The sequence below is a fragment of the Cynocephalus volans genome, chromosome X (genome assembly GCF_027409185.1).
Source record: "Cynocephalus volans isolate mCynVol1 chromosome X, mCynVol1.pri, whole genome shotgun sequence".
In the NCBI taxonomy this organism is placed as follows: domain Eukaryota; kingdom Metazoa; phylum Chordata; class Mammalia; order Dermoptera; family Cynocephalidae; genus Cynocephalus; species Cynocephalus volans.
In genome coordinates this window covers 1,359,375-1,373,775 of record NC_084478.1, presented here as the reverse complement: position 1 = coordinate 1,373,775, position 14,401 = coordinate 1,359,375, and the positions used below count along the sequence as shown (strand labels likewise).

General features: G+C 53.7%; 1 protein-coding gene across 1 annotated transcript; it reads left to right on the top strand.

Annotated features, from left to right (window-relative positions):
* Positions 1-507: 507 nt before the first annotated feature.
* Positions 508-12,265, top strand: P2RY8 (P2Y receptor family member 8). The gene is made up of 4 exons (XM_063083742.1): positions 508-633; positions 764-816; positions 1,615-1,764; positions 11,149-12,265. The coding sequence occupies exons 1-4, from the start codon at positions 508-510 to the stop codon at positions 12,263-12,265; spliced, it is 1,446 nt and encodes a 481-aa protein (XP_062939812.1).
* The last annotated feature ends 2,136 nt before the right edge of the window (positions 12,266-14,401 follow it).

Genomic DNA, 14,401 nt, shown 5'->3' with positions numbered 1-14,401 from the left:
AAGATGGGAAATCCTATTATGGTAATTGAAAGGTGGGGCCTTTGAGAGGTGATTAGATTGTGAGAACCATGTCCTGATGAATGGGTTGTTCCATTCGTGGAGTCATGGGTGTGGTTCTGATGGCTTTATAATGAGAGCAAGGGATCAGGTCAGCTCTCTCTTGGTCAGGCCATTCTCACCATGTGACACCCTGGTCACCCTGGGACACTCCAGAGACTTCCCACCCAGAAGAAGTCCCTCACTGGATGTATTCCCCGGATCTTGGATTTCCCAGCCTCCAAAACTGTAAGAAATAAATTTCATTCCTTAAAAATTACCCAATTTCAGGTATATTGTTATAAGCAACAAAAACAAACTAAAACACTACTCCAGTACAACCTTGTTTTCACTTGACTAATTATAGCTGCAAAGAGTCTGTTTCTAAATAGGGTCACATCCTGAGGACATGGGAGTTAGGACTTCCACATATGAATTGGGGGAGAAAAATACAATTTTGAACCCCCAAAAATGGAACGTCCCCCGTGCTGCCCTGAGTTGCCTACAGTTGATGAGAAAGCCCAATGCATCCTGCAGCATGACAGCACTGGTCGCTGCCCTGCCTCTCTGGTCCATGGGCAGAAGGTGGTCTCCCAGGTGAGGCCAGTGCTGAAGGCTCACAGGTACCCTGGGATCCAGTCCCAAACAATATTGGCCAGAGCATGAGTCTCAGATTGCAAAGCAGCACGCCTCTGCCTCCAGCCCTCCAGAAATTCTGTCCTCCTAGAACGTCCCTCAGCTCTGGTGCAGGATCCGCAGCCTGGATGCGGCTGAGGGAAGGTGCTGGGGGTGTTGCTATTGTGCTGGTGGGTGACAGTGAGGGGCCCAAGAAGTCACCCTTGATGGAGCCTTATGCTAAGCAGGGTTCTCCCACGTGTAGGTTGGAGGCCAGGGGCTGGAGATCTCTCTTAAATCCAGTGACAAGTGTCCTTATAAGACAGAAGAGGAGACACAGAAATAGAGGAGAAGCCACGTGAAGATGGAGGCAGAGACTGGAGTGATGCGGCCACAAGCCCAGGGACGCCTGGAGCCACCAGGAGCTGGAAGAGGCAGGAAGGACCCTCCCCTGGAGCCTCTGGAGGGAGCACGGCCCTGCCACACCTGATCTCAGACTTCTGCCTCCAGAACTAGCAGAGGACACATTTGTATGGTTTAAGGCCCCCAGTCTGTGGTATTTTGTTATGATAACTACAAAAACTCACCCAGTTGTTGCCCTAATTAATATTTACAGAACAAACCACATTTTACAAAGCTCTCCACCTTCATGAGTCACTGGAGAGTCACAGAAACCCTCCAAGGACAAGAGAGTCAGTATCCTGTTTTGACAAATGACACATCTGAGGCTCCAGGGAGGTAGACTCGGGCCTCAGTGTCAGCCAGGGCACTGCTGGTCACCGACCCCATGCTCTGCGGTCTCCCAGCGCTGCAACTCACCGGCGCTTCCTGCGGTGGCTGTGAACTCAGTTCAGTCCACCTCCATCATCGTGAAACCCAGAAGGAAACCAGACTGCAAGCAGGGGGCTGCTCGTGGATTCCTGGGGCTGGGGTCCCTTATTCCCCTGTGTGCTCATCACCCAGGAAACATGGATGTGGCTGGAAGAAGGCGATGGCTACCAAAAGGCACCAGCACACACCCCTTGCTCCTGGTGAGCGGCTGCTACCCCAGCCCTGTAAGATCCACCTCAACCAAGGCCAAAGCACTGTCAAGGTCAACACCTGGAACCTTCGGTGGGCAGGGGAGGTGTCCAGGGCTGGGTGCTAAGAGGCAGGCAGCTTTATTTACAACAGCCCCAAAGCAGAAACAGCCCTCCTTCAACAGACGGAAGTTTAGAGACAGTGTGGTCCCTCCGCACAGTGTCATAGTTTGCAGCCATGAACAGGAGTGACGCTCTGACACCCGCTGCGGTGTGGACGGGGAGCGTCTGCTAACCGCACAGGGTCCCCTTCTGGGATGAGGAGAGGGCTCTGGAATTTCGCTGTGGTGATGTTTGCACATCTGTGAAGATGTTAAAAACCACTGAATTGTATAAATGAGTGAAACGTGATGGTATGTAAATAAAATCTCAACAAAGCTGATTTTAACAAGTGAGGGGGGAAGGAGGCCCACGGCAGCTGTGGGCGGGTGAGAGACACCCGTGGCCTGGTTGTCCCCGGACCTGCATGAGCATGCTGGGGGCAGAGTGAGAGGGACCTTCCACCTGCGGCCGCGAGCACCTGCCTCTGCTCGGTCCCTTTGCTCCGGGCAGCTCAGCAGCCGTGCATTTCCCAAAAGCCACCTCTGCTCGAGGAACGCCTGGCAGAGCATCCGGCCACCACCGAGAGCGACAGTTGTGCTTGTCTGATACAATTTCCATCCTGACGCCCCAGCCTTGGCGGGGCCCAAACCACAAGCACCTCATGTTTCAGGGAAGCCGGCGTCAGTTAGAGGTGATTTCTTGATTCATCACCCACCCCACTCAGCAGCCCTGGCTGGCTGTCTTCCCGGAGCCACATACCAGGAGCCCACGTCCTGGTGACCACTCGGGACGGCTGTGTGCAGACCTGGCACAGGAGGACACCAGGGTGCCCTAGGAGCACAGAGGGGCTATGCACCTGGTCCCAACATGACACAGATACAGGCATGGGGGCCGGCACGGAGGGTCCTGGGACAAAGGCGCATTCTGCAACTGTCAGTCCTCCCACCTGGTGCAGCCGCTCTCTCTGGACTTTCCACAGTGCGTGGTATTCAAATGTGCACCATGCAAAAGTCTCCACCTGCCGAGTTACAGCAACAGGTTCAAAAGTGCATTGCCGGCTCCACAGCACAAATGGAAAGAGAACCCAGAAGTTCACGGTGCCGACCGTTTCAAAAGAATTGTCCCTGGCCCTGTCCACTGTATTTTCTCAGATGCTCATAACGGACACACCTCCAAAGGAAACCACCGTGACCTAACTCACTCTTTATGTCCCCAGTGCATTGTCGGCATGTGACCGGATGTTCCCCTTTGCAACACCAAGTAGAGCCCCAAGAAGCAGGTGTCCACTTCTCCTGGTGGCCGCTGACCCACACATAGCTGTAGGATTCTCACCTGGGCGTGCCCAAGCAGAGCAGGTTTCACTCTCAAGCTGAAACTCTGGGCCGTTTTATAATTAGTTTGCGGAAGCTCTGTGTGCAGCAATTTGTAACAGACGGTAGGTCTTCTCTGGAGGAAGAAACAGCAGATAGGGTCCTGGGTGAAATGTGACTTAAAATCTAGAAGCAAAGGCTGGCAGGTGGCTCAGTTAGCTAGAGTGTGGTGCTGATAACACCAAGGTCAAGGGTTTGTATCTCTGTATCAGCCAGCTGCAAAAAACAAAAAGATCTAGAAGCATTTTGCAGGCACGTGGCAGTCTCTCCGGCACTAGGGCCATATGTTTCCTGCTGATAAGATGCCTTGGGACAGATGCCCCCTTAACACAAGGGACAACACTTTAGCTAGCTGCTGTTGGAGGGGGTTGTATCTCCATGAGGACAGCCCCGGGGCTTCCGCCCACGGCAGGTGGCAAGGTAGATGTGAGGCCTTTGCTGCAATATGGTCAACCTGCCCAGGTGAGCCAGAGCCCCACGCGGATCTTCTAAGAGCCTCCGCCTCTGTGCACAGCATCTCCACGGACCACCACGACCCAATGGAGAAGAAAAAGCGTCAGCCACCTGCAAAAGAGCAAAGCAATAATCTAGTGCCCAGACATGGTCAAGAAGCAGGGCGAGCCAGAGGGGCCTCGGACGGCAGACACCGAGTCCCAGGGTGTCATTCTATGTGTGCACGGTTTGCTCACAGGAGAGCAGCCACCCCATTCCCGGATTCGCTCAGATCCTGTTTACTTTCTGTTTGCACACTGTTTCCACGAGCTTGAGCCTTTTCTGAGCTCCAGACACACAGGGCAAAAGGATTCTCCAGGCAAACGCAGAGACACAGCCAGAAGGAAACTGGCAGCTTAATGATTGAAAATACCAGAGAATTTATCCAAGAGGCCCAAGAACCAGGTCTGGGCACAGCCAGCCAGGAACACACAGAATAAGGAAACAATGTGACAGGGAGGGCCCAGCATTTGGAGCTAGGTTTGGGAGCTACTTAGTGATGCACAAGCCTGGAGAAGTCACTGTCCCCTTCAGGAGCTTGACAGCCTCATCTGTCAAACGTGAACATAAGGGCTGCCTCACCCACCTCCTGGCTTCACAGCAGAGACCAAAGACGGCAGAGGAGAAGCACTCTGTGACCTGTGGGACAGGGACTCTATACAGTTCGCACTGCCCGTGTTAGCACAACAGTTCATGGCGTCTCAGTTCAAGGGGCGCCTACAGTGGTAGTAGCATCAGTATAACGGTGGTCTCAGTCAGCTTGGCCGCCATAACGAAATACCGCAGACTGGGTAACTATGTGATGAGATGGACATGTTAATTAGCTTAATGTTGATAATTGTATCACAAGCTATATGTATATCAAGTCACCACATTGTACACCTTAAATAGATACTATTTTTATTTATCAATTATACCTCCATGAAGCTTGGGGAAAGATATCATAGACAGGAGAGCTTAAAAAACAGGCATTTATTGCTCACAGTTCTGGAGGCTGGAAGTCCAAGATCAAGGTGTGGCAGGTGCAGTGTCTGGTGAGAACCTGCCTCCTGGTTCAAAGATGGTGCCGTCTTAGTGTCCTCACATGGTGGAAGGGATGAGGGGGCTCTCTGGGGTCCCTTTTATAAGGACACTAATCCCATTCCTGAGTCTCCACCCTCATGACCTCATCGAATGTAGTCCATTTTGATACAGGAAAGGTGAAGTGAGGAACTGAGACAATTTCCCAGACCTGTAAAACCAAGAGGAATGCTGTGGGAGCTGCCCTTGACTGCATGCACGTTGGGGAGGTCCCCTCACCTCTTGCCTGGCTTGCTTGCGGCGGGTCTGAGCAATAGGCAGTCAGGGGTGGGGCGCCCAGATTTTCTGACATCTCCATGGGGGAGGCAGAGGCAGGCAGAAAAACCAGAAGTTGAAGGATGCCATGCTTGAGTTAAAGCAGGAATAGATTGTCCAGAACCTACTGCCTCCAGTAGGTTTGCATTCTCCAGCTTGTCCTGGAATGGACAGAGGAATAAAATCAGAGCAGCGGGAGGAGTCTCCGTGCCCCCCGGCTCTGCGCCTCTGGCATTGTGCTTGATCCCCAGGTTGGTCTTTTTCAGGCTGGGAAACATTAAAACTGAAACCGGCTGGGAGAGGGGAGCCGGCTTTCCAGGGTCTCCAAGCTGGTGGCCGGCTGTGCTGGGATTCCAACTCCAGGTGGACCCGACTCTGTTTTAGTTCCTTTGTGCTGCTATAACAAAGTACCCGAGGCTGGGTGATTTATAAACAACAGTCATTTATTGCTCGCAGTTCTGAAGGCTGGGAGTCCGAGGTCAAGGCGTGGCACAGTCGGTGTCTGGTGAGGGCTGCTCTCTGCTTCCAAGGGGCCACCTTGTTGCTGTATCCTCACGGGGTGGAATTCGGAAGGGCAAGGAATCCCAAACGCTGCTGAAGCCTCTTTTAAAAGGGCCTTAATCCTATTCACAAGGGAGGAGCCCTCACGACCCAATCATGAGGCCCTTGATACTCTCACATTGGCTATTAAGTTTCAACACCTGAATTTTGGAGGGGACACATTTAGACCGCAGCAGACTCCAAACCCCCACAATCCTTTCACACCTGGAGCTGGTGGGAATCTCAAAGCCTGCACCTCAGAGCTCACAAAACATGAGGCACGTGGTGCCCAGAGACTTGCCCAAGTTCCCGGAGTGAGCCTGGAGCCAGGCCACAGTCCCAGAACCCCCATCTAGGCTCCTGTCCCTATGCCATGGCCTAACGTGCTGGGTCCCTCCTGAAAATGTTGACATCAGTAAGATGTGCGGAGATTCTGTGGACCCGTCCAGAAACGCATCTGCTCACGGACAATGTCCACAGGGAAGTCCTCTCCTTTCTCTTACCTCCACCTGCCTGTGTCTGGTGCTCCGAGAGGCAGGGGCTAAAACACGATTAGCCATGCAAGGATCTTATTACAGGAAATGCACGCGTGACAAAATGGGCAGGCAGGCAGGCAGGGCTGGGAGGGCTGGGACGTGGTCTGACCACTGTGTGACCTGATCTGACCCCAAGTAAAGGAGAGAGGAAAATAGGGGAGAAGGGACAACCCATACTGCCATAAAGTGTGAGGAAAGATCTACCAGGCCCATGGTGTCCTCAAGTCAAAGGCACCACCAAAGGAGACCTGTCCCCCACAAGGTAGACCCACCTCCGTCTGGGCCCAGAGCAGCTGTGTGTTGGGGGACTTGGTGGGGCTGACCTCAGCACACATGTGGGGGTCGGAGGCAGGAGTGGTGCCTCAGTTCACTATGCGGCCCTGGTGGGAGGCCTGTGGGGACACTCAGGGTCAATACCTGGTCTCAAAATGAATGTCAACCTGCAAATAATGAACGTCTAGGAAATTGTTCCCCGAGCTTCATGAGGCCCTTTGCAGGACATTACCACTGTGTCAGTCAGGGCCCCACAGGGAAACAGGAATAAAATTGGACACACACACACATGAGGGGTCTTTGAAAAGTTCGTATGTATATACATATACACACACACACACATACATATGCAATAGGATGTGTTTCAGTCCATTTCTGTTGCTTATAACAAAATACCTGAAACTAGGTGATTTATGAAGGAAAACAAAATTTACTGCTTACAGCTTCTGAGGCTGGGAAGTCCAAAGTCCATCTGGTGGTGGTGACAGTGACACAGGGGTCCCCACGGCAAGATGGGAGGAGCAGAGAGAAAGACAGACAGACTCTCCTCTCTTCTTCTTTTAAAACTCTCAGAACCTTGCCCCTGACCACCATTTTTAATCCATTCACTACTGCATCGTCCTATAATCCAATCACCTCTGCAAGGCTCCACCTTTCAATCACCATAATAGGATTTCCCACCTCTTAACAGTCACAGTGGGGGCCAAGCTTCTAACACATAAAAGTTGGGGGATACAACTCAAGCTTCAAGAACTTTGGGGAGGACATAATTCAATCCACTACGGATGTACGTGTGTGCATAAAATATATATACGCAATAGGATTATGTGGGTGTATACTATATATATGTGCAATAGCATGTGTGTGCATACAATATGTATACACAATAGGATGTATATGTGTGTATACAATATACTTATGCAATGGGATGTATGTGTGTGTATATACAATATATATATGTGCAATGGGATGTGTGTGTATACTATATGTATACAATAGGATGTGCATGAGTGTGTACACCATACAAACATACATGCAAACATATATATGTAAACAAATTTATTTTGAGGAATTAGTTCCTGTGACTGTCAGGACCATGGGGTCTGAATCTGCAGGTGAGCTGGGCAGAGGCTGGACACTCAGGCAGGAGCTGACGCTGCCGTCTTGAGGCAGAATTTCTTTAAGGGAAGCTCAGTTTTGCTCTTCAGGCCTTCAGCTGATTGCATGAGGCCCACTCACATTATCAAAAATAATCTCCTTTGCTTAAAGTCAGCTGATTGGGGATTTCAAGCACACACCTGCTAAGCACCTTCACAGCAACCCCCACATGAGTGTCTGGTGGAATACCTGCTGCCGTGCCCAAGCCACGTGGACACACAAGACTGTCACAGCCAACATCCGGGTAGAGTTTTCCCACTCTGAGCACAGGCTCTTTTTACCCTTGGCCTAGGAAACCCAGAGGAGGGGTCTTCAAGGAGGGGCCTCAGATCCGAGAAGTGCGGTGTCCGCATGATGGTCATAGCGAGTTCTTGACACAGCCCAGAGCCATGCCCAGGTCTCCTGCCCGGCTTTTCTACTGCACAGCTTTGTCTTTGCATCACTTCATTCATGCACCCCGGCTGTGCAACACACTGGCATCGGGGTGGCGGGCACATGGAAACAGAACTGCTGGAGGTCTGTGTTTCCCCCACTGTAATGATATATTCGGATTACATGGAAAAGTTGCAGGAGCTAATTTGTGAAATCAAGAAAGGAAACAAGATGTAAAAAGCAGACGGTGATGTTAAAGCCCATTGGGAGTCCCTCATGGTTTTCAGCAGAAACTTTGGTAGGTTTTGAGCCTTTCACCGGGGTCTCTCTGGTCCTATATTAGTTTACCCTTCCCAGGGGTTTGGGGTGCTACTGAGGTTTCAAAAACACACCCAAGACACGTGTTTAGTCACCCAGACATTTTTGTCTGTGTCATCTTGAAGTACATATTATTTCCTCCAAGTACCGACATCAACATGACTTGCCTTTGAATTAAGTTGAAATGTCTTCCTGTGCCTGATTTATCTTACTTAATCTAACGTCCTCCAGGCTCATGGTGTTGTTGGGAATGACAGGATTTCATTCTTTTTGATGGCTGAGTAGTATTCCATTGTGTGCACACGCCGCACTCTCTTTATCTAATCACCCGTTGGTGGACACTTAGGTGGAATCCGTATCTCGGCTATTGTGAGTACGGCGTGTTTTCACTCATAATGTGGAAGCAAAAGAAAAATTGATCTCATAGGAGCAGAGAGAAAATCGTGGCTGCTAGTGGACAGGGATAGGCGGAGGCTGGGGAACAGCCAGAAAACTACGGCCGTACAGGAGGATAATCCCTAGTGCTCTACAGCACGGTCGGGTGACTGCAATTAACAATTTATTGTGTATTTTCTAAGGGTGGGAAAAGAGGATTTCAAATGTTCCCAGCACAAAGAAACGGTAAATGTTGTCCTTGATGGATGCAGATGCTAATTGCCTTATTTGATCCCTGCACATTGTACACATGTATAGAAATATCTCTCCGTACCCAGAAATGTGTACAATTGCAACGTGTCAATTCAAAAATAGAAACCAAATAACAATAATAAGATGGAAAAAGGGAGCGACCTGACAAATGCCTTGGACATGTCGAGGGGAGGCACCTCTGAGAACCACTGGCGAAAGAAACGGGGACACTGGCTGTGGTGTGGGTGGCGCCCACCCTGGAATCCCTCATCGGGGTGGGGCCGAGGCAGGGTGGGGGGTGGCGTGGGAGCCAGTCACTTCCACGTCCCTGTGCAGCTTGGGAAGCCCCACCAGCCCACCCCACAAAGCCCTGCCCTGGTCTTCTTCTCCTGGTTTCACCTCGGACTGACATTTTATGAGGACCCAAATCCATCATTGAAAGCGTGACTTTGGGGTTGGAAGGAGGCAGGGAAGACCTGGGGTCGACACCCTGGGGGGCTCCCAAAGTCCCCCCTCTCCTAAGGAGTGGCTCCCACGGCACCTCCAGGTGGGGGAGGGAAGACCGGTTGAATAGTGCTCAGCTGTCAAAAAGAATGAAATTCTGCCATTTGCAGCACCATGGATGAGCCTGGACAGAATTATAAGTGAAATAAGCCAGGCACAAAAAGAGAAATACAGCAAGTCCTCACTCATAAGTGGGAGCTAAGAAAAAAAGAAAGAAAGACCATGATAAACCGTTGAGCTTTCAGGAGAGAACAGACCTGTGGCTACTAGAGGTGGGGGAGGGGAGGCAGCGAGGGGGTCATGGAGTGAGGTCATCACGATCTGTAGCTGATAATACCGGTTTGATCGTCACGTACTGTGCACACACACTGACAGTCAACTCTGCACCCCACAAATGTGTATAACTGGAAATAAGTTCAAAAGCTAAAAATTAAATTAAAAATTTTTTAAAAAGTTTGAAAAGATAAGGCAGAGTCCAGGGATAAGAGCCAATCATCGCCTGGGACCGTCATGCTGGCGACACGGTGCCCCTGTGGGGTTAAAGGAGGGCAGTCACTGAACCAGGGCACCCTGCCCTGAGGGGTGGCACCCCGAATCCTTCACTGTGTGCAAATGAGGAACCAGGGCTCAGAGCAGTCACAGGCGGCCTGTGGCACGGGGTGGCCGACAGCAATTATTTGGCAGCTGGAAAACAAGGTTCCTTGCAGGGTCAGTTATTTTGCAACTTTGTAACTGTGTTGCCCATCCTGGGCATCCTGACGGTCCCCAATGGAAGCCACCGCCACATGCCTTACAGCACAGTCCCTGCGCTCCAAGTGGGGGGAAGGAAGGAAAGAGTGGAGTAAGAGACAGGAGGACCCGGACAGGGTCCTGCACACAGCAGGAGGGACAGGTGTCTGCGCTCACGTCGGCCCAGCCCCGAGCAGCAGGCCCCTGTGCCTGCCCGCGCTTATGGGTGGTGGGCTGTGAGCAGCTTTTATTTGTTCTCTGTAGTCTTCTGCACGCTGCAGAGTTTCGGTATTGATCACGTGCAGTCATGTGTTGCGTAACGACAGAGACACCTTCCGAGAAACGCATCGTTAGGCGATTCCACCCCTGTGCGAATGAGTGTGCATCGTGCACGGGAACGGCAGTGAATTTCCCTGCTGTGTACACCTGAGCGCGGGCCTCTCGTGGTGTGACTAACCCTCTCTGTGCCACACTGTCCTTGCCGGCTAAGTGGGGTTCGAATCACACCACCCCACACACTTAGGAACATTCAGTCGTGGGCAGGGTTTGTGCCTGGCACTCGGGGCGAGCTACCTGGGGTTCACTATTATGTTGCTACAGGGATGGGTGACAGTCATTTCCAATGCAAGAATTCTGAAGGAGACGACGAGCCTGTCCCATGGGTTAGCCCGGCAGCTGTGCCAGCGTATTGTGCACTTAGGAGCTTTCCACCAGCAACGCCACAAACGTGTGTCGTGCACTGAGTCACGGTGTCCCGACAGCTGGGGCATCACTAGGCGACAGGAAATCTGCTCTGTTACCATCTGGGGCCACTCTGTCATGTACGTGGTCTGCTGTTGACTGGAATGTCGCCATGCGGTGCCTGTCATTGGGTCTGTAACTGGGTGGAGGAAGAACACGCAGGAAGGAGGGAAAGAGGGAGAGAAATACGGAGGGAGGTGGGAGGAGAAGCAAGAAGAAAAAAAAAGGAGGGAAGGCGGGAAGGGGAAGGAAGGAGGGACGGGGGGCCACCTCTGCGCCCCCACGGAGGCCCGGCCCCCATCCATCTCTGTGCGTGCCCTGCAGCTGTCCCCACCGCACACGTCCCTCCCGTCCCCTCACCGTGTGCCTCCTCCCTTGCAGCCCCAGCCAGAGCCCTCCGTCCTTGGCCACGATGCTGGACGTGGAGTCGGCGAGCGGGCCGGACAACGCCACGCTGCTGATGCTGCAGAACACGGCCATCGCGGTGGCCCTGCCCGTGGTGTACTCGCTGGTGGCGCTGGTCAGCATCCCCGGCAACCTGTTCTCGCTGTGGGTGCTGTGCCGCCACATCGGGCCCAAGAGCCCATCGGTCATCTTCATGATCAACCTGTGCCTCACCGACCTCATGCTGGCCAGCGTGCTGCCCTTCCAGATCTACTACCACTGCAACGGCCACCACTGGGTGTTCGGCGTGGTGCCCTGCAACGTGGTCACCGTGGCCTTCTACACCAACATGTACTCCAGCATCCTCACCATGACCTGCATCAGCGTCGAGCGCTTCCTGGGCGTGGTGTACCCGCTGGCCTCGGCCCGCTGGCGCCGTCGCCGCTACGCCGTGGCCGCCTGCCTTTGCACGTGGCTGCTGCTGCTGGTGGCTCTGTCCCCACTGGCCCGCGCGGACCTGACCTACAGGGTGGACGCGCTGGGCATCGTCACCTGCTTCGATGTGCTCAAGTGGACCATGCTGCCCAGCGTGACCATGTGGGCACTCTTCCTGTTCACCATCTTCATCATCCTCTTCCTCATCCCCTTCGTGGTCACCGTGGCCTGCTACACAGCCACCATCCTGAAGCTGCTGCAGGCCCCCGACCGCCACAGCCGGGGCCAGAGGCGCCGCTCCGTGCACCTGGCCGCTGTGGTGCTGCTGGCTTTCGTCACCTGCTTCGCGCCCAACAACTTCGTGCTGCTGGTGCACATGGTCAGTCGCCTGTTCTTCAACAAGAGCTACTACCACGTGTACAAGCTCACGCTGTGCCTCAGTTGCCTCAATAACTGCCTGGACCCCTTCGTCTACTACTTTGCCTCCCGTGAGTTCCAGCTGCGGCTGCGGGACTACCTGGGCTACGGCCCGCTGCCCAGTGACAGCCAGGACACACGCCGAGAGAGCCTCTTCTCGGCCAGGACACTGTCGGGCCGCTCCGTGGCCGCCGGCCAGGCCGAGGACGGGCTCGGGGCAGCCGGCCAGCCCTGCCTGAAGAGGCAGGAGAGCGTGTGCTGAGCCTGGAGTGGCGCCAAGGAGCGGCACCCGGCGAGGGCTGGCAGCTCCGGGACGTCCGGCGACAGTGTCCGGGTGTCCTCCACCTGCTGCCATGGGGTGCTGGGGACAGGTCCCTGACTCCCAGCTTCCATCAAGACAGGGAGTCCAAGCAGAGTCAAGCAGCAGGGACAGACCCCATTGTTTTCCGGAGATGGTGGCAGCTCAGGGCTCCAGGACTCTCTAGCTCTGACTCCCAAGGGGCCGCCCAGCCTGTCCCTGCCTGAGGATGTGTGTTCAGCCAGCCCGGCTGTGTCGCCTGCGGTCCCCTGATATCCTGCCTGGGTGACCCACCCACATCATTGCCACCACCTCCTGCTGGGGACACTGCCCTGCACAGTCAGCACGTGGGAGGCAGCCCTGGCCTGGGAAGACCGTGGCACCCCATGTCCCCTGGGCCGGCCCTGTTTCCCCAGCCTGATGCACACTGGAATTTGTGTTTATCTCCCTCACAGTCACTCTGGTCACCGTGATTCTTCCAGAGGAAAATGGACAGACTCTTTCATCCTCAATGACTTCTCCAGGAGCCCATGGGTCTCCCTGACATCTCCTGGTCCCCCCAGGAACCAACCATGGGGACTTCTGGTCACTCTGGCTTCACGTGGTGGGGCTCCTGTCCTACATCAGTGTCACATTCGATGAGTCCCTGATGGGGAGGACATCTAGCCCCCAGGAACCACTCAGGCCTCCCCAACAGGCCAAGGGTCTCTGGGTGGGCGAGAACTGCTGAGGCCCAGCTGTGGACAGGAGGCAGAGCCTGCAGCTACCATGGGCTCCATGAGATGCTCCTGGGTGCAGCTCTCCTGGGCGCAGCTCTCCTGGGCTCATCCTTGGGTTCCTGTTCCCCATCAGGAGTCCTTAGGGCCTTCCTGGGTCCGAGGCTGATTTGACATGAGTGTGCACCATTTGGGGACCAGGCATCCCACGAAGGCGCTGACCACACAGACCTGCAGGAGTATCGGCCTCTGGGTCCCCTTCCTGCCTGCTGGCTAGGTTGGCATGGGGTGGGGGACTCTGTCTCTCTTCCTGTGCTGGGACCAGCCTACCCCAGCCCCAACCCCTGCTCTGGTTCAGTGTGATGAGGAGCCTCTGTTCCACCACCCCTCCGGGTGTGAAGGAAGCCAAAACCGTGGGTTCCAGGAGCCGGTGATGGGGCTAAAACATTAAGGTTGGTGGCATTTTGCACCTCACCTGGTGTTGGATTCCAGGAGTTCGGGAGGCTTCATGAGGAGAGATGACCATCGGGTCAGGGGCTTAGGGAACTCCACAGGGACATGGCTTCAAGGTAGCCAGCCTGCCCCTCCCGTGGGTTTGCCATGTTGGTGGAGCTGCTCGGGGGTCATCTGTGTGCACCTGCTCTTTGCCATTATTGTCTTGGAAGAAAAACAAAGAGATACATTTACAGCGGGGTGAATGGTGTCCCCCGAAACCCACGTTCCTGTGAAATCTCAGAATGTGAGCTTATTTGGAAAGAGGGTTTGTACAGATGTAATTAATTAAGAGGAGATCATCTTGTATTTAGGGTAGACCTTAAGTATAATGATGATGTCCTTATAAGAGACACAGAGTCACAGAGGAGAAGCCACATGAAGACAGAGGCAGAGACTGGAGTGATGCGGCCACAAGTCCAGGGACATCTGGAGCCACCAGGAGCTGGAAGAGGCAGGAAGGATCCTCCCCTGGAGCCTCCAGAGGTTGCGTGGCCCTGCCACACCTGTACCTCAGACTTCTGGTGTCCAGTACTGGGGGAGGATAAATTTTGCTGTCTTAGCCCCTGCGGTTTGTGGCAATTCATTTCAACAGCCCCATGAACACACATTCACAGATTTAAGCTGCTCTGGAATCCTGTGGCAGTGACGCCAGCAGGTATAACATGCAGATGATCCAAAAAAGGCTGACGTGGGGGACCCAGAATTTCCACAAAAGGCGGGACGTCCTCTGCTTCTCCTGCTGTCCCAAAGGCGAACCCTAGAAAGCAACACTGCTACAGCAACACCCAGAGTCGAAACCCTGAGCCAGCCAGAGGCCCCGTGCAAGCTCACGCTGCAAGTGCTTGGCGTGGGCCTTGAGTACGTTTGATGCAAAAAAGCTGTGAAAAAC